This window comes from Felis catus, chromosome B4, assembly GCF_018350175.1.
Source record: "Felis catus isolate Fca126 chromosome B4, F.catus_Fca126_mat1.0, whole genome shotgun sequence".
Lineage (NCBI taxonomy): Eukaryota > Metazoa > Chordata > Mammalia > Carnivora > Felidae > Felis > Felis catus.
In genome coordinates, this window is record NC_058374.1 from 43,621,597 (window position 1) to 43,646,962 (window position 25,366).

General features: G+C 39.8%; 1 protein-coding gene across 1 annotated transcript in view; it reads right to left on the bottom strand.

Annotated features, from left to right (window-relative positions):
• Positions 1-25,366, bottom strand: part of A2M (alpha-2-macroglobulin) — a 45,349-nt gene that overhangs the window by 14,355 nt on the left and 5,628 nt on the right. Inside the window, exons 5-22 of the mRNA XM_006933497.4 lie at positions 24,953-24,973; positions 24,508-24,676; positions 23,986-24,070; positions 22,287-22,407; positions 21,418-21,532; positions 20,874-20,983; positions 18,870-19,031; positions 13,832-14,059; positions 13,519-13,582; positions 12,142-12,284; positions 11,414-11,563; positions 9,070-9,237; positions 8,337-8,445; positions 5,891-6,011; positions 4,987-5,215; positions 4,146-4,266; positions 3,443-3,564; positions 3,058-3,109 (exon numbers count right to left, since the gene is read on the bottom strand). Coding sequence (XP_006933559.2) covers positions 3,058-3,109; positions 3,443-3,564; positions 4,146-4,266; positions 4,987-5,215; positions 5,891-6,011; positions 8,337-8,445; positions 9,070-9,237; positions 11,414-11,563; positions 12,142-12,284; positions 13,519-13,582; positions 13,832-14,059; positions 18,870-19,031; positions 20,874-20,983; positions 21,418-21,532; positions 22,287-22,407; positions 23,986-24,070; positions 24,508-24,676; positions 24,953-24,973 — 2,290 coding nt within the window. The remainder of the gene's footprint in view (positions 1-3,057; positions 3,110-3,442; positions 3,565-4,145; positions 4,267-4,986; positions 5,216-5,890; positions 6,012-8,336; positions 8,446-9,069; positions 9,238-11,413; positions 11,564-12,141; positions 12,285-13,518; positions 13,583-13,831; positions 14,060-18,869; positions 19,032-20,873; positions 20,984-21,417; positions 21,533-22,286; positions 22,408-23,985; positions 24,071-24,507; positions 24,677-24,952; positions 24,974-25,366) is intronic.

Below are 25,366 nucleotides of genomic sequence, written 5' to 3' on the forward strand. Positions count from 1 at the left end.
GGCTCGAACTCATGAAGCCTGAGATCATGACCTGACCCGATATCAAGAGTTGGATGCTGGGGCGCCTGGGTGGCTCAGTCGGCTGAGCGGCCGACTTCGGCTCAGGTCACCATCTCGCAGTCTGTGGGTTCGAGCCCCGCGTCGGGCTCCGTGCTGACAGCTCGGAGCCTGGAGCCTGTTTTGGATTCTGTTTCTCCCTCTCTCTGACCCTCCCCCATTCATGCTCTGTCTCTCTCTGTCTCAAAAATAAATAAACGTTAAAAAAAAAAAAAGAGTTGGATGCTTAACCACCTGAGCCACCCAGGGGCCCTGTATTATTTGTATGTTGAAAAAAAAAAAACAACTCTCTTACCTTCCCCCCAAGAAACTTTTGTAAGAAAACAGATACCAGAGAGGAGCCTGAGTGGATTCTCTCTCTCTCTCTGCCCCTTCCCCTCTCTCTCAAAATAATTAAATAAACGTTAAAAAAAAACAAAACAGGTGCCATAAAAAAGGTAAAAGACAAATTACCAAGCCAAAAAAAAAAAAAAAGCAACTTATTCAATAGATAAAGAATCAGTGAGATACAGATGAATCAGAAAGAAGAAAAAATCACTGCGACCTGAAAGGTCACAGGATATGAAGGCATTCATAAGTGTGTAAAAATGAGCTCATCGTCACTTGTGATTGTAGAGATTTAGATTAAAACATTATATTTTTTCGGGCGCCTGGGTGGCTCAGTCGCTTGGGCGACCGACTTCGGCTCAGGTCATGATCTCGCGGTCAGTGAGTTCGAGCCCCGCGTCGGGCTCTGTGCTGACAGCTTGGAGCCTGTTTTGGATTCCGTGTCTCCCTCTCTCTCTGACCCTCCCCTGTGCATGCTCTGTCTCTCTATGTCTCAAAAATAAATAAACGTCAAATAAAACATTATATTTTTTCATCTAAAATTTTCACCAAAATCGAAAACTTTCATCGTAAAAGATGCTGGTGATCACGGAGGGAAATATAAACTTGGTGAGAATATTAACATTTAGGTATTAGCAAAAGGGTTTTTAAAGTTCTATTAAAACTGGAGAATAGACATATCACCTCTTAATTAGGAATTTCACATTTTACAAATAAATATACTTGCATCTGGGGGCGCCTGGGTGGCTCAGTTGGTGAAGCGCCTGACTCAGAGCCTGCCTGGAATTCTCTGTCTCCCTCTCTCTCTCTTTGTCCCTAACCCGCTCGCTCTCTATGTCTCTTTCAAAATAAATAAACACTTAAAAAAAAATACTTGCGGGGCACCTGGGTGGCTCAGTCAGTTAAGTGTCCGACTTTGGCTGAGGCCACGATCTCATAGTTCGTGAGTTCAAGCCCGCATCAGGCTCTGTGCTGACAGCTCAGAGCCTGGATCCTGCCTCTGATTCTGTGTCTCCCTCTCTCTGTCTGCCCCTTCCCAGCTCATGCTCTGTCTCTGTCTCTCTTTCTCAAAAATAAATAAACATTAAAAAAATTAAAAAAAAAACCCTTGCATCTATACATAAGGAGGTATTTATTTATTTATATTTATTCATCTGGCAAATAGTTAAGAAAATGAGGAATAGCTAAAATACCCATCAGAACTGTGATACATCGATAGTATGGAATTTTTACTAAAATTACATCAAAGGGAATTACCTTTTAGGAATGGGACTAAAAGGGATTACTTAGTTCTATAATTTAACATGGTTAGATTTTTAAGCTAGATTGCTGAGTAAGAAGTCATGAAATGTTACTTATACAAGTTACAGGATGAAACTTAATACCATTTACATAAATCACATATATAAATAAATTCATCTATGGATATTATTTTTAAACATATATGGATGATAATTAAAGTATTAAATATATTGCCTTTAATATGAAGTTGTGTTTTCTAAAGGAGAATGTATTTTTGTATTACACAGACAATAAAAATCAATTAAGAAATTTTTTTTGCTGTTTATTTTGGGGAGAGAGACAGAGTGTGAGTGGGGGAGGGGCAGAGAGAGAGGGAGACACAGAATCTGAGGCCGGCTCCAGGCTCTGAGCTGTCAGCACAGAGCCCAACATGGGGCTCGAACCCATGAACCGTGAGATCATGACCTGAGCCAAAGTCAGATGCTTAACTGACCGAGCCACCCAGGTGCCCCCAATAAAAATTAATTTTAATAAAACAGCTTGATGATCAGCTTTAGACACATAAGAAATAAATCAAAGTAAAGAACTCAGGAATGGAAGGCAAGCCATGATAAAAGGATTTGGTGGTAAATTCACTTAAATGTAGAAATAAGGCTAGATAACCAGGCAATTATGTTTTTAGAACACATTTTATATATTTGAAGTCTTGACAGTATAATAAACACAGTAAACAAAAATTAATAGGTAGTCAGAGAAAGTCAAGAAACACATGTATGATGTTGACTCCATGTTGTTTGAGGTGAGAACACATTGTGTCGATAAATTTCTTAGTGTACTAAATTTCTGTAAGTGTTTTTGTTTAGACTAGAAAGTCTTCACCGAGATAAAGTTATATCTTCTATTGTGAGTTTCTTTAGTGTCTTCTCAAACGGGTTGATGGTTCTCTGGGTCTTACTTACCTTGTAGGGAAGTGTAGGAATAATATATAATGTCATATACATATATATATATCATATATATGTTATATATAAATATATCATATATAATATATATTATGTGATATAATATATGATATATATCTATATAATATATATCATATATATGATATATATGTTATATATAAATATATATGATATATATTTATCATTTATTTATAAATATATATCATATATATGATATATATTATATGATATAATATCATATAATATATGATATATATCTATATAATATATATCATATATATAATATATATTATATGATATATATCATATAATATATGATATATATCTATATAATATATATGATATATATATATATCATATATATATAACCTGTCTCCTGGACTTTATAATAATATACAAAATTCTTCGAACTTTAAATGTTACACAAACTTTGGTCAATGCTATCTTAATTATGATGAGTGACTCTTACCTGGTGGACAGAGCAGGGAGTTGAATGTTGCTTCCTTCTCTAGTCCTTCAGGCTTTAGGTGGAAAGAAAGAAAAGGTAGAGGTAAGAATGGACATGTACGTTGGTAGTAGAACTGACTTCCAAATGTATTACATAAACAAATTCTGTAAGTACAAGCAATATGAAGGAGACAGGTTGATAGATGAGGAGGAAGTGAGGGAAAAATGATATAAATATTGAGACAGAGAGAGAGAGAGATGGAGAAAGAGAAGAGGAGAGAATATTGTGAACTCTTCTGTGATTATATATTATTTAACCCTTCTTAACTAAAACTTGGAATCTCAACTGGATTCACCATTGTTTTTATTGACTCGTTGTGACCTATCAAATGGATTGGCTTACTTACTTCAACCAGCAGAGACTTAATGATTGTGTCTTTCTTTCCATATTCAGGGACCACAGTCACCTCGGTCCCACATGGCTCTTGAGACTCCAGTGCCTCTGCGCTCACGGTGAAGTTCACATTTCCTAAAAAAGGGGCAGGACAGATGAGCACCATCGCCTTCTTTCTCCATGCCTCCAAACCTCAAGCTTCATAAGTGTTCAATGTTCTGTAACCTCTTTTTGTTTTATTTTTATTTATTTATTTATTTTTTAAATGTTTTATTTATTTTTGTGACAGAGAGAGACAGGGCATGAGCAGGGGAGGGGCAGAGAGAGAGGGAGACACAGAATCTGAAGCGGGCGCCAGGCTCTGAGCCGTCAGCACAGAGCCCGACATGGGGCTCGAACTCACAAACCGCGAGATCATGACCTGAGCCGAAGTTGGACGCTTAACCGACTGAGCCACCCAGGCGCCCCAACCTCTTTTTGTTTTATAAAAACACAGGAGCAGGAATGGAAACACAGAGGCTAATGATACTGAGAATCCAAGGCGGAGGTGGAAGTAAAGGAAGTGGGGATAGCCTTCTAGAGTAAAAGACACAGGTGAAAATCCTACCATTGGAGGGGGTGTGATTTTGCCTGAGGGAAAGAACATTAGACGTAAGGATCCTGCTGACATATACAATCCTTGAGTAGAGAATTGTCTCTAGGAGAGTGTCCCTCACCTAATGCCTTTGGTGTTACTGCCCAGGACAAAGTTTGCCGGCCATTCCCACAGATGCAGTGAGACTCTTGTTTCTTCTCCTGGACTAGGAATGCAGGAGATTCGTCTAGCTGCACATTAACCTGAAACCACACGTAAATCCCAGAGACAGATCAGAAGGAGAAGGAGACCAAAAGCATAATGGTTTGAAATAAAGCATGTTGGGGATTGGTTTAGGTTGCTTAATAGTAGAGATGATCTAAGTGCAGACCAACTACCTTTCCATGATCTGACATGCAAACCTTAGTATTTTTCAATAATCTGCTCATTCATGGGGTGGGACAGGAGGTGCAAAAGTCATGGTGGCATGTTGCCTGTGGAAACTCTACCTCTCTGGCCTGGGATCTTGACCATTCCTTCAGCTCTCCCAGCAGAGTGTTACAAGATTTATAAATGCTTGTGGTTTCAGGGGAGGTCAGATGCTCACAAATAACTTTCAAAGTGAGGTTTGATATGTCTATTGGTCTACGAGGCTATGTGAAAATTAAATACGTGGAAGGTAGAAGTCGAAACCTTAAGGGATCTAAGACGTGAGAATGAAGCGTACTGATTTTTGTCCACCTTGTCAGAAATCTTCGTACTGCACAAGCTTCCTAAACTTATGGGGTTGTGGTAAGGCTCAGAAGCTTGTTTTAAGTTGCACGTGTTTGGAAATACCAGCAACCATGGCGTCTATAACATATGAATATCTCTGAGAGGATTCCTCCTCTGGTGAGCTCATCTGGCACAGAATTTCAAAGAGTGCAGTTTTCGATTTATTGGACTGTCACCTTGTGTTCAATTGAGGAAAGAGAGGTCCTTACCCGGATGCAATTGGAAAGGTAGTTTAGGACAGTGGCCTTGAGAGTGAAGGTCTCTCCGCGGATCACAGAGTAGGGCATTGTGAGCTCCACAAAGAAGGGCTGGAAGGCGCGGAGGGAGGCGGGAAGAGAGAGACCAAGTCCAGTGTCATTGGACAGACAGAGGGCCCCTGCCTTCCATTCCGTGATGGTGTCAGGGACTGTTACTCCCACTTCAGCCACACCTGATGCGCTGGGGAGGATAGAAATGTGAAGAACAGAAAGTAAACAGTGAAATAAATTCTTTCTAGGAAGAGAACTCCTATAAATAATTCTATTGTCGTGACCTGAATGCACTCAGTAGAAATATCAATAAAGGAGAGGATAATCAAGGCTTGAAATGGGAAAATATTAGAAGTCCTTTCCTTCCAATTCTGTTTGCAATTCTAGTCTATATCAGAATCTTCTCTAGACATATAACTATAGCATTGTCTATTACAGACAATGTTGTTACAAATTGAATCTGTAATTTGAGATTGCTCTTAAATTTTACTCTTGAAAATACTGTTCCAATGAAGGCAGGCTTACAGTTTTTAATTCTACTACGACTGCGTCTCGTTGGTCTGACTGATTCTGTGCTTAACCCAAGACTGTTGGCCGGTGAAAGATCTCTTATAGGTGTTAGTCTACGCAGTACCTGGTCCTTATTCCCATTTTCTGGAAGTCTTAGAATTAAATATGTGCAAAATTTCTCAGCTCTGATATAATTAGAAGAGTGAGACTTCATAGCAGAAGTACTTATGTTCAGCCTCTCCTGAAAATAACAACGTGTCTGAAAGAAATACTTGGATATTGAAAAATTAGCCAAACCCGGAAAATCGTGAGGAGTCTATATTCTTACCTTTTATATATAAAGAAAGTTACTTACTCTACGGCCACCAAGTCCCAGATCCACGTCTCAGGGAAATACTTTCTCACAGTCTCGGTGAACGCCTCTGAAACCTGTGCCATTTCTGTAAGTTCCTGGCCTCTTTGCAATTGAGATATGGCTATGGTGGGCGAGGGAGGAGACAGAAATAACAAATACAAAGATTAAGCTTATGAGAGCTTGTAATACATGTCACAAAAGAAATAAACAGGCTGATGGAACAGACAGGAACCAGGAGAGGATGCTTTGGTGTTAAGGGAATACTTCTTTGAGGAAGTGATATGTAAGCCGAATTCTAGAGCTTAAGTTTGGACTAGAATAAGTCCAAAGTGAGTGGGGGTAAGAGAATCACAAATACAGGACATGGAGATCTAGAGGCAGAAAGAGCCTCGATTGCCTTTGTAGCAGAAAAGAGTCCTCTGTGCTTACGGCACATCGTCTCGAAAGGAGAGTGATGTAACGTGGATTGGAAGAAGGGCAGGAGTCAGTTTCCATTTGGTATGTTCCTCCGTGGGGTCAAAGAACCATTGTCCCCAAACATTATGACAGTAGTTCTGAGAAGGTTTATAGGAGTGAAGGATCAAGGATAAAAACGTTTTTAGGGCGTGAGGGTGGCTCAGTCAGTGAAGCGTCCGACTTCGGCTCAGGTCGTGATCTCGCGGTCTGTGAGTTCGAGCCCCGCGTCGGGCTCTGGGCTGACAGCTCAGAGCCTGGAGTCTGCTTTGGATTCTGTGTCTCCCTCTTTCTCTGCCTCTTCCCCGCTCGTGGTCTGTCTGTCTGTCTCTCTCTCTCAAAAATAAAAATAAACATTAAAAACGAGTTCTTTCTTTCCACATGTGTCAGAAGGTCAGTGGGGTTCTCTTGCCTGTTTACTTTCTGTTAATGGTGTGCTGGTAAGTATTTAACAACCAGTTCTCTGAAAAAAAATTTGTGCCTGTACATAAGTTTGCTATAAATTCCACTTTTTAAAAAAAATTTATTTTATTATTTTTTAAGTGTTTACTTTTGAGAGAGAGAGAGAGAGAGAGGAGGGGGAGGGGCAGAGAGAGAGGTCGACAGAATCTGAAGCAGGCTCCAGGCTCTGAGCTGTCAGCACAGAGACGACGTGGGGCTCGAACCCATGAACCATGAAATCATGACCTGAGCTGAAGTCGGTTGCTTAACTGACTGAGCCACCCAGGAGCCCCTACTATAAATTCTACTTTAAAGGATTATAGACTTTAGCTTATAAATAGTAAAAAATATATAATAATATTTATTTAAATTCCATATAACTAATGAATTTTCATTGAATATTTTCCTTGATTTTTTTGACAAACTTTTTATATCCCACCATGATTTGACAATATCAAACTATAAATAAACGGTTACTTAGTGTCTGATTCACCAGTAAAGTAGCCCATATCACTGACAAATAAATGTGATTTCAACATAAATATTGACCGATATTTTGGGGAAGTTAGAGCTTCCTTACCTAACTGGTGCGAATGTAGTCCCAACTTGTGAACATTTCTGTTTCTATTTATGCTGATCCTGTGACTAGAAATTATATCTTTCCTTTCAACCTCACACATCTCCATTTACTAGAGGTGGATTCTCCTTCTTCTTCTTCTTCTTCTTCTTCTTCTTCTCTTTTTAAAGTTTATCTGATTTATTTTGAGAGAGAAAGAGCAAGTAGGGGAGAGGCAGAGAGGAAGGGAGAGAATCCCAAGTAGGCTCCATGCTGTCAGCACAGAGCCCGATGCAGAGCTTGATCCCATGAACTGTGAGATCCTGACCTGAGCCCAAATCAAGAGTGGGATGCTCACGGCGCCTGAGTGGCTCAGTCGGTTGAGCGTCCAACTTTGGCTTAGGTCACGATCTTGCGGTTCGTGGGTTCGAGCCCCATCGGGCTCTGTGCTGACGGTATAGAGCCTGGAGCCTGCTTCGGATTCTGTGTCTCCCCCTCTCTCTCTGCCCCTCCCCTGCTCATGCTCCTTCTCCTCTCTCTCTCCTCTCTCTCTCTCTCTCCTTCAAAAATAAATAAATTTAAAAAAAATTAAAAAAAAAAGAGTGACGCTCAATTGACTGAGCCACCCAGGCACCCCTAGAAGCGGATCCTTCATGAATGAGTTTCCTGATTGCTCAATCAGAATTAATCCTTTCTTTTATTCTGTATATCTGTACCTCTGTCTCTCTCTCTCTTTAAATGGGAGTATAGTTGACATACAGTTCCTGTACCTCTCTTATGAAACTTCTTACAGTCTGCCTTATATCCTCGCCAGCATTGCATATGTGGGGGCTCGACACAATCAGAATGTTTGGGTTTGTATTGCTATGTGATCTTGAGCAAGAACCTTAATATATCTGAATCACAAGTTCTTTTTTATTCATTTTATCACATTTTATATTTTTAAAACATCTTTTATTTGATTCAGTATATTAGCTTTTATTTTTATTTTTTTACCTGGAGAAGCGAATAGTCTTCGAGATGACTGCATTGCATACGGTTCAGGTGGTGAGCATACTTTGGGTTTATGAATCCTTGTGTTGGTGAATACCTTTAAGCCCATATCCTATGAAGGAAATTATCACCGAATTAGTACATAAATATGAAATATATAGGCACATACTTCATTGAATTTCACAAACATTCCAATTAGCTTAATACTAAACTTTTTTTCTTTTTTCTTTTTTTTAATTTAAGTGGAGCCCAACTTCAAGCAGGGCCTGAACTCATGACCCTTAGATCAAGACCTGAGCTGAGACCAAGAGTCAGATGCTTAACCGACTGAGCCACCCAAATGCCCCAATATTGAACTTTTAATGCTCACATCTGTAGAAAGGATATTGGTATACTCACGGAAGTAATTTTATTCTGTTGGTAAAACTCTTTTAACAGAAATATTTTATATATGTGACATTTATAAATAACACAAGGCAATGAATTTCGGGAAAAATTTAAAAAAAAACTTGATTACTAGTCCAAAAAGTTCTAGCTCTGGCCCTTTGCTATGATCAGATCTGCCACTATTCATAATCTTGGAGAAGTCACTTGACCTCTCTGTGTCCCGTTACCCTCAACTGTGATATGAAGGTATTAAAACAAATATGTATTTTTTGCATATATAATATTCCATGAATCTTTAGAATTCAAAATCTTCAAAACATCTTTAGAATCTAAAATACAAGGAATTTACCTGTAGGAAGCTATACATATCTTTTTCATTTGTGTTTGATACAGGCGAATACATGATTCCATTGATAAAGACATTACGGCTATTGACACAGTCTTCATCATCTTCCTCCCGTTGATTCAAACTCGCAGGGAAACCAGTGAGGTCCTTCACCGGTAGCAGGTTATAAACCTGTATGAATGCAAAGGACAAAAGGACAAACTTATTTGTGGCTTATTCTTCTTACATGCGAAGAGAAAAGAAAAGCATAATTACCGTCAGTCTTGTTTGAGTGCCACTGTTGCTTAAATAATTTACAGAGATGAAGCTGTTTTAAGAATTTTAGGGAAAAACACCCCCAAACATCCCCATCGAAGTACGCAAGGATCACGATAGCTCGTTACACAGTTCAGAGGCAAACACTAGACTCCATACTAGAATGGAATAAAACTTTATTGGGATAAATCTATGCCTGCTATATTTGGGACATGGTATAAAACATCACCTGATAGAAGGAAATGATAGTTATGTCTCTCCTTGTGGTTAGCAACTGACTGAGTGCATAACAACGTTAACGAACACATGTTCTGAACAGGCACACGAATAAGTAAATATCCTCTATATAGGATAGGATAATATTTTCTTAGGCATATTCTCCATCTCCCCCCTCGGTTTTTTCTTGAAAGCGTATTATATGTTCTCGTCTATCTCATCTATGGAAGCAGAAGTTCCATGAGAGCATGGCTTCTTGTTGTTCAAGGAGTTCACTAATAGATCCCCGCATTCCAACAAACAGTAGGTACACCTACAACACAGCAGGTACTAAATAAATAGCTATTGAATGAATGGCTTATGTTACTGGGAACAAAGTGTTTCATTACTAAAATACTATCAAGGCTCGAGAGGACTGGACTAGTGTTCTAACCCAGGTCTACTCCTAAATACCTGAAAGCTTCTACTTTTTTATTAAAAATTAATAGGATATTCTGCCTTATCTATCCACCAGTGTTGCTATAATTTAAAAAGATCCTGAGATGGGGTGCCTAGGTGGCTCATTCAGTTAAGCGACTGACTGTTGATTTTGGCTCAGGTCATGGTCTCATGGTTTGTGGGATTGAGCCCCACGTCTGGCTCGGCGCTAACAGCATGGAGACTACTTGGGATTCTCTCTCCCTGTCTCTCTGCCCCTTCCCCCCTTAAAGTAAATTAAAAAAAATAAAAAGACCCCAAGAAGGATGAAATTATTCTATAAACATAAAACATTGTATTTTTCCATATATGCCCTTGCTCCCTCTACTGAAATGTACGCAATACTTCCTTTAGAAGAATTCTAATATTTTCAATTAAATTCCATTTGGAAGGACTAAAAAACTAAAAATCGTTTCTTATAACTTTTTTTTTAGGGAGTAAAAAATATAAATTTCTCTTTGTAAAATTTTGACAGTAAAAAAGAAACTTCCGGAAGAGGTTATTTCAATTGGCTTCATATTGAAAATTTGAAGACACAAGCAAATGACTGTTAGCAAGTGGTGACTTGTTTCTCATTGTTCTACTCCGGCATACACTTGTGCTATTTCTTCTATTGACATTTTAAAGGATTTAATTTATTAATGTCATTTATCATATAGTAATTCATTTCTCCAAAAACATTTTTTTTTAAGTTTATATATTCTGAGAGAGAGAAAGCACACATGGGGAAGGAGCAGAGAGAGAGAGAGAGAGAGAGACGAGAAACCAAGAATCCCAAGCAGGCTCCACACTGGCGTTGGGGGGCTCGAACTCATGAGCGGTGAGACCATGGCCTGAGCTGAAGTCAGATGCTTAACCAACTGAGCCACCCAGGTGCCTCCATTTCTCCAAATCTTTATTCATCAGAGACAATGTATATCTTCCTTCAGAAATTGTGTTCATCTTGGAACCTACAGTGTTTGATATAATTCTTAACAAAAACAGAAATTTGATATTTCATATCAGTTGTTGTGCACCTAAATGTACCACTTTTGTTAGGCTTTATCAAACATTACAACTAGTTTGAAAATACCTATTACCAGTTTAGAGAGCTCCAGGATTTCAGGGGCTTTGAATGGTGCATGATTTTATTGACATACATATATATAAACAAACACACATGTACATATGCGTGTTTATGTTTGTATACGTATATAAACTTATGTAAACAAATACATATCTATGTGTTGGAATGTAATATATTTCTCACCCAAAAAAGTGCCCATGAAAGAGATCAAAGCTACTAACTCCTAGGTAAATAGTATTTTGATAGATTCTATCTTATTCAGATAGGCCTTTCTCCTCACCCTGAGCCCCTCGCAAGGCCCTTCCTGACCCCCCAGGGCTGCTGGGAACTCACCGAGGCTGCGGACAGCTCAGCCTCGGGCCTCATGAGCAGCACACTTTGGTCCACGGCACGGAGGGCGCAGAGGGACTGAGGAGAAGCTGAGACTCGCAGGTGGACGTGTGAGGCCGGGAGACTTTGTGCTGGACGGAAGCTCAAGTCCACCTATGAAATTGGGGAGAATGGTCAGAAAAACAAATGTCCTGATTTAACTGATCGTTCACAAGCATTTCCTGAGTGTTCCATACATTCAGGACGTACTCGCTTTATTTCACTTGGCGGTGGTCGGCACCATGGGAGCCTTGAGGCTTTTTGTCCCCTACGCTTCACTCTGACTCCCAAGAATCAGTTGAACCATTGTAATGACATCTAATTCTCATAAATGGTTAAATTTGAGATTCCATTTTTTACCTTTGTTACACGGTAAGGTGTTTGTGAAGTGTGGGTGAATGCACACGGTTCTAGATGCTCTCATATTTTTCTTTTGGCTCCCTAGTAATTTTAAAAACTCGTGTTTCCAACGTTTCGTCACAGACGGGAGCAAGATACTCTGAACTGTATCATATGGTAAGCGACAGTGCACGAGAATTTTAAACTAGGAGGCCAGTGGCATGGATTCCTCGTGTGTCTCTGCCATTCCCTTGCTGAAAATCTCTGGAGGGTTCATTTTAACCCCTTTGGCCCCAGTGGTTCACATGCAGAAAATACTTGATAATAATAGCAACTGAAAAAAAAAAACCCACCTTGTTGGACAGACAGTTTTCAATCTTATATTTTGCAGAATCCCCAACCACTTCCCCGTCAGGTAAAATGGCGTAGATGAGCAATCGGGCGATGGGAGCAATGTCTGTGTCCACAGGGACGGACACCGAAAAGTGGCCTTTCACTGGAGCGCAGAAAGAATGAGGAATTGTGAGTATGGGTTAGACGTCTCCCCAGGGCTGAAATGAAAGTGTTCTGTCCCACGAAGCCAGTTTTAGGAGCCTGGTCTGGTTAACGGCTGTTTCTATTGGTTGGTATAACGGGTAGCAACCAGCAGACCTAGTAGGCTTAGTAGTAAACATGGAATGTTTACCTCTAAGAATTCTGTACCTCTGAGAACTCTAGCTTTAGGAAGAACCTTATCAAAGTGCTCTCTTCTCTTATCCTACAATGGTTCCACGCTAATTTTCAGCTTTAGCTCATCTACACAAAGTTCTGAATTTATCTGAGGGCGTGGAGACATCCACTTGGCTACTATTGGATCTAGACTTCACACTAGAGAAGGGAGATAGAACCAGAAGTTATGAAGAAGCAACAAAAGAGTGGTTCACTGATAAGTTTTGTTGTAAGCGGTCCCTGAGACTTCCTTAGAAGAGCTGAAAACTTCGGAGGTTTATATCGGTCCGTATTTATTCATGGTGAGAGTCCCATTCCATGGTGGAAGTACCCAATTTAACCTTTCATAAATCAGAACTATCTTCAAAAGGGAATATGATAGAAAGATATAAATGACTCAGCAAAAGACGGAGCATATGGAAAACATTCCAAAATTTTACCTTTCTCTCCATTTCCTAAAACAGTTGTATTTATTTTTTTTAAATTTTTTTCAACGTTTTTTATTTATTTTTGGGACAGAGAGAGACAGAGCATGAACGGGGGAGGGGCAGAGAGAGAGGGAGACACAGAATCGGAAACAGGCTCCAGGCTCCGAGCCATCAGCCCAGAGCCTGACGCGGGGCTCGAACTCGCGGACAGCGAGATCGTGACCCGGGCTGAAGTCGGACGCCTAACCGACTGCGCCACCCAGGCGCCCCCTTAAAACAATTTTAAAATGCCATTTGAGAAGAAGCTCCATGAATGTCTATGGTTTGAAAATGTGGAATACGCATAGATTCTAAAACAACAACATCAACACTTTAAATGATCTGGACAGAATACAGTGCTGAAGGAAAAGAAAAGAAATATTCGGTAAAGGGCGAAAAAACAGCACCCCATTATTTCTTTCCCCTCTCCGCTTCTCATTTATTGGAGTTAGACGGAAACCCTCTCTCTTTTTTGAAACGGTTTCTGGTATTTCTGCAGTGGAAGGCTGACTGTGTCGGAGTGGGGCAGAAATGTGGAATTATGGAAATACTCACTATCTCCCTGCTTCACGGGCAGCACATAGGTCCCAGTTCGGACAATGCCCCCCTTTGCCATTATCTGCAGAAAAGGCAAGGAAAAGGAACTTGGTTTGCCTGACAAAAATCTTACACCCCATGTCTTGCCCTTCATGTGTCATTCTTGCCTTCTTGAGCCTGAGCTGGCAATAATTAGCCCAAAGAAAAGCCACACTTTCAAAAGGAACATGGATAATAAGTCAAAGTAGTGACATCTAAGGGGTTTCCTGGTTCTTTGCCCCTCAGAGGGCTCTTGTCTATGGGGAGCCAACCAACTGGCCTTCCTTCTCACCAGATAATAGAACACGAGCTCCTTCAGCATCTCCAGGGCGTGTCCATTCAGGATATAATGTGCTTGGACTGTCTGAGTTTGGCCACAGGGCAGTTCATGAGGCATGGGCTCTAGGTGGACAAAACTCTTGCTTAGGGAGAATACAAGGTTCGCAGTGTGATAAGCTTCTTCGTTTTCTGCTGACACCCATTGATAGCCATAACAGGGACTCTGATCCTTGTATTTGACCTAGTGAATTAAAAAAAAAAAACAACCAGTATTAATTTCATAGATCATATGTCAGAGGGAATCAAAGTTCTCACAAAACTGCCTTGGTTCATCGTCCTACCTTAACTAGCACCTAGAAATCTTTTACTCCACAGTAAAAAGTGAGAGAGTGTTTATCTCTACTGCAGGCCTTTGCACCGCAGAGGCTCCCTGGGTTGGTATTTAGATTTCTGAAGGGCATACACAGAGGCATCTTTTGCTGTGTTTCGTTTGCGCGACCCTTTTTTGGGGGCCACTTTACCTACGCAGACAGAGACGCTGGAATTCTAAAAGCCCATTGAGGAGACCCAATAGTCTCCAGAAACTGAAGAACTAAACTTCGGAGACTTATTTACGATGGATTTCCACCAGGTATTATGAATATGTCATGTTTCAACCTTAAGGGTCTGAGAACACTTCCTGTCAATAGCGTTGGGTTCCAGAGTTGAGTTGGTCAGTTAGCTGAAGTCTATCTATCACTCCTGGGCTGTCTGTGGCTGACTATTTTATTTTGCTTTCTGAATGTTTACTTATTTATTCGGAGAGCGAGAGAGCTTGTGTGGCAAGAGCAGGGGAGGGGCAGAGGGAGAGGGAAGGAGAGAATCCCAAGCGGGCTCTGAGCTGCCATCACAGAGCCTGAAGTGGGGCTCGAACCCACCAACCTTTGAGACCATGGTTTGAGCCGAAATCAAGAGTCAGACACTCACCCAACCGAACCACCCAGGCTGATTGTTTTTAACGCTTTTTGTGCCTCTGGACTCTCAAGGTTCATAAGCCCTTTTAGGGTTGTCATTTAACTCTTCTCCATGCAGAAGACTTTCCATATTTTCTTTTCAGGCTTCCCCTATCCTCATCCTCACCTCCCAAGCGGCATGAATGAATCCTTGTGTCAGCAAAACACTTTATTTATATTTCAATATACGCTCCAGTGATAACATATCAATAATGACCAGAGGGGTTATTTAAAAATAATATTTTTATTTTCAGGATGAGCACATTGCCTGGCGCGTGGAAAACGTTCAAGACACTTCTTGATTGAATAAATGGGCAAACACTCAAGTTTTAGCTAATTAGGAGATACGGGCTTTAATGCCATCCATGTAAAGTGGGATCAGTCAAATATCCCATTTATTTGTCATCATTATTATGTAATGTTTACTTGAGTATCCATATATCTCTATGTGTATATTTCCATTTCCATTGATGAATAGAGAACTCTATGCTAATATAAAGCGAATTATATGGGTATAACAAAAATCTGGAGAAAATTAGAATAGCAGCAGGAAAATAAAGCAAGAACAATAATTTATAGGGTGTATACACTTGAAATGAATGCTACTAGTCATGTTAATGGGGCGCCTGGGGGACTCAGTCAGTTAAGCGACCAGCTCTTGGTTTCGACTCAGGTCATGATCTCATGGTTTGTGGGTTTGAGCCCTGCCTTGGGCTCTCCGCTCACGGGGGAGACCTGCTTGGGATTGTCTATCTCCCCCTCTCTCTGCCTCTTCCCTCCTTGCTCTCACTCTCTCTTTCTCTCTCCCCCTCCCTCTAAAAATAAAACCACCCAAAAAACCTTAAATGCTAGTGATGTTAAAATGGGCTTTTACAGTAATAATATTCATATTCAAGTTAAAGGGGGCTTACTAAGTGCTTTAATATGTATTATCTTTTTCATAAGTATATATTTTTTCTATTTTCATTTCAAAATAACACATTAACTTTTAAAAAAGAAGTTTAAACATCACCTTTAGTCCCCAAACCCTGATAACTAAAGGACATTACTTACAAAATTTTTTTAATGTTTATTTATTTTTGAGAGTGAGAGAGACAGCCTATGAGTGGGGGAGGGACAGAGAAAGAGGGGGACACAAAATCCGAAGCAGGCTCCAGGCTCTGAGCTGTCAGCACAGAGCCCGATGTGGGGCTCGAACTCATAAATGGTGAGATCGTGACCTGAGCTGAAGTCAGACGCTTACCCGATGGAGCCACCCAGGTGCTCCCTAAAGGACATTACTTTTAAATTGAGATATTCCTAAAAGTAGCTTGAGGAATTCTGTGTCTAATACTATAAACATGAATATATTACATACAGAATAATGTCCTCCTTTGCCTATTTAGGGGCCTAGTATTTGAAAAGCCATTTGGGTTGATTGCACTTTCTTTCATAAAAGAAAAAAAAACCTTTATTAAATTTTTGTTTCTCATGTTTTTTTTTTTTCTTAAAGTCTCTAGGCTTACTTTTTATTTTTTTTTTAATTTTTTTTAACGTTTATTTATTTTTGAGACAGAGAGAGACGGAGCATGTACGGGGGAGGGTCAGAGAGAGGGAGACACAGAATCTGAAACAGGCTCCAGGCTCCGAGCTGTCAGCACAGAGCCCGATGTGGGGCTCGAACTTACAGACCGCGAGATCATGACTTGAGTCGAAGTCGGCCGCCCAACCGACTAAGCCACCCGGGCGCCCCTAGGCTTACTTTTTAAATTTCATAGTTGTTTCATTAACTTCACTGCTCAATGCAACAAGATCTACATTCTTCCTTGAATGTCAATCACCTTTCTGATTCTGACCTCTAGATCTACCTTATTTTCCTTAACATGTTAATGCAAAACTCACTTCTTTACCCCGGAGAACAGTAATGTAGCTCTGTGGATTCTGCAAAGTTCCCATGTGCCACGTGTCCCCCAGCTGGCTTTCCGTCAAAAGTTACAACAGTGTTTTCGTTACCTCCCATTTCTCCATACTACTGGACTCTGGGTTCCTTGTGAATGGAAGTAAATCATAATCTGTGCAATGGCATTTTCTGTTATTTTCGTTATTTCTTCGTCTATAGAGCTTGGCTGAATACAGCCTTTTCTTTTTCTGTAATTTATATGTAATAAACATTTTCTCAAAACCCTCAGCCTCATGCTCTCTACTCTCATTTTCTGTTAGTCTCTGTCTTCATTTCAGGACGACTCAACTTAGGTGACCAGGTTTTTCCTCTTGTTTCTCTCCCCCCCCCCTCTTTTTTTTTGTTTCAAGTTTTTATTTAAATTCTTATTAGTTTCAAAATGTATTATCTTATTTGATGGGGCACATGCACCCCAATATATGTAAACGCTATAGACTTATAGCAGCATTATCAACACTAGCCAAATTGTGGAAAGAGCCCAAATGTCCATCCACTGATGAATGGATAAAGAAGATGTGATATATAAATACAGTGGAATATTAGTCAGCCATCGAAAAGAATGAAATCTTGCCATTTGCAGCAACGTGGATGGAGTGAGAGTGTATTATGCCAAGTGAAATAAGTCAGATAGAGAAAGAAAAATACCATATGATTTCACTCATATGTGGAATTTAGGAAACAAAACAAATATATGGGAAGGAAAAGAAAAGAGAGAGGGAAACAAACCATAAGAGACTCTTAGTGATAGAGAACAAACTGAGGGGTGATGGAGAGAGGTGGATGGGGGATGGGCTAAATGGGTGACGGACATTAAGGAGGGCGCTAGTTGTGATGAGCCTAGGGTGTTATACGGAAGTGATGAATCACTGAATTCTACTCCTGAAACCTATACTGCACTGTATGTTAACTAACTAGAATTTAAATACAAAGTTGAAAAGAAAAAATAATTTAAAAAATGTATTATCTTATTTAATTCTCACAACAACCCCAGGAATTAGGTACTAATATTGTACCCACTTTACAGATAAGAAAATAAAATATAGAAGTTTTTCGTTACTTTCTCTTAATATAGCGTTAAGCCAGGATTTTAATATAATTTATCTGATTCTGGAACCTACTCTTTCTTTTCTTTTCTTTTCTTTTCTTTTCTTTTCTTTTCTTTTCTTTTCTTTCCTTTCCTTTCCTTTCCTTTCCTTTCCTTTCCTTCCCTTCCCTTCCCTTCCCTTCCCTTCCCTTCCCTTCCCTTCCCTTCCCTTTCCTTTTTTCCTTTCTTCTTTCTGTAAACATTTTCTTCTTAATGGTGGAAAAAACACCTACCAAAAATGACCATCTTAGTTATTTGTAAGTGAACAGATTGCTGGTATTAAGTAGTGTGCAATGGATCTCCAGAGTTTTTTCATCTTTGTACAACCAAAGCCAATAAACAACAATTCCTCATTTCTCCTCTGCAGCCCCTGGCAACCACTATTCTTTCTGTTTCTATGACTTGACTATTTCAGGTACCTAATGTAAGTGGAATCATACAGTTTGTGTGTGTGTGTGTGTGTGTGTGTGTTTGGTAACGGGCCATTTCACATAGCATAATGTCGTCAGGGTTCATTCACATTGTAGCATGTGACAAATTTCCTTTCTTTTTAAACCTGATACCATTCCACTGTATGTATAGACTACCTTTTGTTTTTCCATTCATCTGTTGGTGGATATTTGAGTTGCTTCCCCTTCCTGGTTAACGTGAGGAGTGTTATTATCAACACGAGTGTGCAAATATCTCTTTGAGACTCTGCTTTCAATTATTTTGAATATACATCCAGAATGAGATTACTGGATCATATGGTAGTTCTATTTTTAAATTTTGGAGGAACTGCCGTGCTGTTTTCCACAGTGGCCACACCATTTTGCATTCTCAACAGCGCACAAACGGAACCCACACTTTTAACCACAACACTATACTGCCTCCCTTTTAATAATGTTTTCAAAGTTGACCTGAAAAATTGACTTATAATTTCTTTTTTTTTTCATTTCCATAGGACTAAACACCTCTTGGAAATGTCATCACTTCTAGGTTGCAACCTTATTTCCAAAGCTATTTCATGTCATTGGTGACTTCTCTTCCAACTTACCCTGACAGTGAGAGAGGTGCCCATCACGCTGGTGGGGTCGATAGAGAACTGTACCAGGCCATGCTCATCAGTGGTCGCATTGGATTTATAGTTAGCTTCATTTGCTGTGATGAAGATGAGTTCATTTGGCATGGGGACACCTTTCCCATCCACTAGTTGCACCTGAAGATTAAAATCTGTGGATCAGTTATATGGTTAATACCCAGCAGTCACCAAACATTCATTCTATCACAAATATTTATTGAGTACATCCTATATGTTGGCTATGGTTCCGGGCATTGAGGCTATTGCAGTGAACAAAGCAAAGCTCCGCCATCTAGATAGAGCTCACCGTCTAGTAAAAGAGATAGATGTTAAATAAATGCATAAATGATATATACGTGTTTAGTAGTCATCAGTCCTGAGACAAACAGTAAAGCAGTGTGAAGGGATGGAGAATCATGGGAATGAAGATAGGGATGACCTGAAAAGTGTATTCTCTGGATATTTTAGAAGTGCTGTGGGTTACACAGAACCCTTGGAGAGTCACAGAACACAGGAGTCAGATCGTAATGACAATTTTTAACCCCTTAGCCAAACTTAATTGAGCCCCAGGCACTTATTTGGTGGCTGACCGTTAGCTTTTCATGGATTCGTGTTCTGAAGTATAATAAATGCACAAGTTAGAAGTTGCTAATACATTATCCCGTGTACTTTTCTAGTTGCTTTTTATATATCTGCTTCTCAGTCTAGATTTTCCAACTTTTGGAAGGTAGGCAGATAGCAGGAGGCACTCCCCATGTGCAAAATGCAAAATTGAGGCGAATCATATAGTATTCAGTAAGGGCTTAAAGTGACATTACTGCTAATAGCTAATATGGAACTCGGTAGATGAGTAGTCCAGTTAAGATTTCAAAGAGGATGATTTTTTTTCAGTAGAAGCCACTTTTGGTTGCAGGAAGCACTGTTCAAAGACTTGGATCAACATATGTAATTAATTAATAAGATCTGAGTTCGCCAATGAAACATTGGCTGCGCGGGCAAAGTCAAGGTTAGATTCTCTCGAACTGATGAGAGAGTCTTATGACTAATGGGGTAGTTATTTGGCAGGAAGGAAATACAAAAATAGTACAATATGCTTCTGAGAAATTAAAAATAAATAGACCGTGCATTTTAGGAAGTGACTAAAGTTTCTGAAATTGTTTGCTGTCAGAACATAATCGAGACATTCTAAAACACACTTCACCACTTCTTAATGGGGTCTAGTCCCTCTGTCTTTTACAGTCTCCACACCTGAAACCTCAATAACATGTCCATTAAGAATATGATACATGGTAATTACTCATTGGTGGGCATACAACTGTCATCTCAGACTTTTGGAGTCAGAAAGACCCATTTGCACATGTCTGTTTCCAATAGACATGTTATTTTTCCAATAGAAAAATAACAATACAAGGTTTCTCGTAGACACGTGAGAAAATTTATATTTTTAGAATCTGGAAATCTTACACAGCAGTATTTTACCCTTATGCGCACTGGTTTTTAATAAATTCTTGCGAGTGTAAAAGAAAGTAATGTTAACTGTAATATCCATGGAGAAACACTAGGTACAGTAGAATCTTTTAGACTTCAAAATAAAAATTAAAGCCACCTACCCACTCGCTACCATATAAAGTTAGTGTCAGAGGATCATGTAAGTGGCCATGGGGAATTTTGAGATTCTTGTGAGGAAATCTAAAAACCTGACACTATCTACCGGTAGTGAAAAGATGAAAAGATTGAGTGACATCGCACAAGGCTGTTCAAAAAGTGGGGGAAAACAACCCTTCTGATTTTGACGGTGCTTTAGAAGGATTTTATAGATTTCATATATAAGTTCATAGAGGGAAAGATTTATTTTTATGTGGTTTTATACCTTTGGCTATATGAATCAATGGATAATATTAAGCAGGTCTGGTTTTAGCAGGATATGTGTTTATTAAATGACGCTACGTAATTTGATTTGTGAATTAGAAAATACTCCACCTGCCCAAAGAAAGGTATCCCTTGTCTAAAGTATGGGTCCACTTTCACAAATGAGAGTTTGGTTATGGTTCTTGTTATTTCACTGGATCCTTTTCCAGTTAATTCTACCTCTGGAAAAAAAAAAAGAAAGAAAATAAATTGCTTTTTGGAAGGATGATCCCCCCTGAACAACTTCTTCTTCTTCTTCTTCTTCTTCTTCTTCTTCTTCTTCTTCTTCTTCTTCTTTTAATGTTTTTAACTTATTTTTGAGAGAAAGAGAGACAGAGCACAAACAGGGGAGGGGCAGAGACAGAGGGAGACACAGAATCAGAAGCGGGCTCGAGGCTCTGAGCTGTCAGCACAGAGCCCGACGCGGGGCTCGAACTGGTGAACTGCGAGATCGTGACCTGAGCCCCAGTCAGACGCTCAACCGACGGAGCCACCCAGGTGCCCCAATCCCCCCCTGAACTTCTTATGTTACTACTTCCCTTCCAATTCATAATTTGGCAAAGGAAATAAATCAGTGTTCATTGCCTTTTCCCCCGTACCCACATGGTACACAGACCTGTTCCTTCTTCTTGGATCTTGGCCTCCACTTCAAGCTTCATTTCATACCCTTGTCTCTTCATCTGGAAGATCTTGGTTTTTATTTGTTGAGAAAAGCAGCCCTGGCTGTTTAGCTAGGAGGGGATAAAGCAAAATACAGAAACGTAATACTGGACAGGTCAGTGGTCGGTTAATCTGGTGGGATTTTTGGGGGGGACAGTGTAACCTAGGGGTTTTCTAATGACAAGAACACAATAAATATTCTCTAGGGATTAGTTATGATTACATTTCCTGATAGCATCTGGTTTATTACAGACATATATTTCTTAGTATCTGATATTCCCTAGAGTTAATGGGATAGGCATGCCTTAAAAATGTGTGGGTAATCTTACTGTAGGGAGGACCTAACTTTTCACCAAAGCCGAGCCCCCCTTCCATAGTACACAACTGTTGCAAGCAAGTGGCTGCCCATCTGAAGACTGTGTTTCCTACCTCCCTGGCACGTAGGTGGGGCCATGTGACAAGTTCTTGCTCACGGAAAGAAGGCAAAACCTATACCCTTCCCAGCCCAAATGCTTAACAGGTATAATGATTCTCCTTCTTCCTTCATACAAGTAGATGTCCAAGGCAGCTTTGAATGCCAGGTTTGGAGACTGCTCTCCACTTCCACTATTCTGGGTGCTTGGTGAACCAAGCACACCCCCAGTAGCCAATTATAAGAAAGAAGTAATTCTTATTGTGCTAAATCACTGACATGTAAATTACTGTGGCTAACACAGCATTCTCTTGTAGAGTGTTCTCTTCCTGGGTTAGCACCATGTTGTAACTCACTGCTTATCAACAATGTCTCTATTGTTAGTTCCTTAGGAGGGACAGTCTTCCACCTACCTGTTGACTGAATTTCTCACAGATGGCCTGTGACTCTCCACTATAGCAGTTAGAAGGGTTACTGTACTTTCTGCACATGCTCATAGTCAGATGTCCTTGGACAGGCTTCCCGTATGTGTATCTGTCATAGGAACATTGCCAAATGAATCAAAGCAGACATTGAACATCCCCATTTTCTACCTATTTATATTCCCCCTTTAGCTGAAGTATATTTCCTCTCTGTACTTCCCTCTAATCTCTGCAGGGCCTTCACAAAGCTGAGAGCAAGTAAGTTAAGTAATGACCCTTCTTTTTAACAAATCTCTAGTGCGACATGCTGAGATTTACTAGTCTTCTTTGATCATGTCTTTTTTACCCCTTAATTTTTTATTTTTAATCCTATCTTTTAAAAGATACATCCCTTATTACCAAAGCTACCCCTGTTCTTAAGAGAGAGGGGAAAAAAACGATACCAACAAAACAAAGAAGAGAGAAAATGCCCTCAATTCTACCTAGGAATACAAACTATTAATATGATGGTGTCTCCTTCCATTATCCTCTTGTGATGTGTTGCCTTCTCTATGTATATGGAGTTTAACTTGTTTACTTTTTATGAAACTGGGTTTGTGCCATATAGATATGTCATTGATGGTAGATGTGTTTTCAAGGGCATTTGTTTCCTTCCCTATCTAAAATATCTTCTGAATCTTTACTTGCAAGAGTATTGGCTCACCAGTTACATAGGATCAGGAATTTGGTGGCGATTACTCTGAGACAGTGCCGGGGCAGGGACCCTGCGGAATTGTGGGTGCATTACGTGTGCGGTCGTTGGCAGGGCTGGTTTCTTCACTCTGTTTGCTCTTTCTGCTAGTGTTATCGATGGACGACTGGGGATGGGAGCATTAGATTTTAGAAACATGAATTTTCAAGGTTGGAAAGGACCAAACTGAGATATCATGTCCAGTCTCATCAGGAAAAATGGCAGTGCTGAGAGGAATGTGACATGACTTGGGTAGACCGATGACTCAGCTGAGATCTTGGTAATATGCCTATCTCTACAAATTCTGAATCAAAGCTATTTTTCCACTATGTATGCAAGGTCACGTAAATGATCTGTTGATGACAGAATTTCCTCTACCTGGGAAATGGGAAAGTCACTATCCTTCAACACTATCCCATTTGTGTGTGCGTGTGTGTACGTGTGTGTGTGTGCGTATAGCTTTGTCACTTTCAGAATCAGTCCTCATAGATAGGTTCTCTAGGAACAGTTGTTTGCCCCGTGATAGTTATGACGACGCTGGTAAGGACATGAAAGAACATAAGAAGGAAAGATAGAGAAGCAACAGGCGAGGAAGATTCTAGAGATGGGATGATTCCATGTACTTAAAGTATTTGTCCTCCCACTGTTCTGAAAGAAATGAGTGAAAATATCCCAAATGGTGAGTCTCCTTTTTTTTTTTTAAAGTTTACTTACTTTGAGAGAGAGAGAGAGTACACACGAGCGAGGGAGGGGCTGAGAGAGAGAGAAACAGAGAGAGAATCCTCCCTGATGTCAGCACGGAGCTGGACGTGGGGCTCTAACTCAGGAAATGCGAGATCATGACCTGAGCTGAAATCAAGAGTCAGACGCTTAACTGACTAGCCACCCAGCTTCCCCATGGTGAATCTCCTTTAAATAATTCTCTCAAACGATTAAAAAAAATAATAACAATAAACTCACAGGCCACATACTGACACATTCACCTCTTCTTCCAAGATAGTGATTATCTTTGGCATTGTTACTTGGACTTCAAACTTGGGGAGCACTGTTCATCGGAGATAAAGGAAGTTAGTGATTGTTTTTCAACTTTGGGGGAGTTAGTATTTTCAGTTTCTCTGTAACAATTCCCTAACAGTGTCTTAGGGTCCGGAAAAGTTAGCTGTACTCTTTCCTCCAACCACCTTACCATCAAATGGATATTCTGATTGAAGGACTGTGACGGATCACTGTAATCCTAATGAATTATGGACGCCTTCTCTTAAAGGTATTTTACATTTTTTTTGAGATTAAAAATTATTACAAAAATTATTACAAAGTCCTATTCACAGATTATTGATAGTCTCATTGGGGTTAGATATAACTGATTCTACTCGAAGCCCAACCTCACATGTAGGAAATGAAAGGACTCTAAATAACCTCAAATTCCAGGCCCTGGAAGTTTGGATGTGGAGAAAATGCTCCGTGACTTTCCATTATCCATACCAAATTCCTCCACGGCGAAGGGGTGCTCCGTTCTTCCACCTGATTCCTTCTGTACCACCACCTTGTAAGAGCCCTGGATGGGCTCTGATGAGAGGGGAAAGGCCAGTTGCGCGAGACCACTCGCTAACTTGAGTTTCTGCCATTGTGCGATACGATTTCCTTTCGGGTCCTATGGATACAGTAATTGTAACTTACAAAAGAGCCTAGAGCCTTAGAGACAATAACAGAAATCTATGGAGACCCCTATGTTATTCACAAAGACAACCAATGGGGTGGTGGTGAAGGAGGGAAGGAAGATGACTTAAAACTATCTGGTGCTGTATGAACTCAGACATTTCTCCCTTAATGACAAGCTTCCGGTAGAATGTAACAGCCTCTCAAATATGAACATTTTCTCGAAATGTATTACTTTAATTCTGATTATGGAATGTTTCCTGTTGCTTACCTGAATGAATACAAGTGGAATCTGAAAGACAAAAGAGAAATAAAGGAATGTAGAGTTATTTTCAAATATTCTTAATTGTGATTTATAAGCAAGACATCTTTATGCAGAATACCTCTATCTATAGTAAAACAGGAAAAAAATTCAGGTTAAGTTTTATAAAACTCTTAACTAATCTATTTTAAGCAATTAATAAATAATATTAAGAGCTTATTAAGCTATCAGCAAAATATAGGTATGTGCACAGCCTTTCATTAGCAATAGTATTTACTGACATTACTTCAATGCTTATAGCATCAAGTGAGGAATACTCCTTTGTTATGAAATTTTACGGATTAAGAAATAAACACCAACAAAATTATAAGTAACCATACTCAGATCCAAATATTGAGATGGCCAAAGAATTCTTAGTTCGAA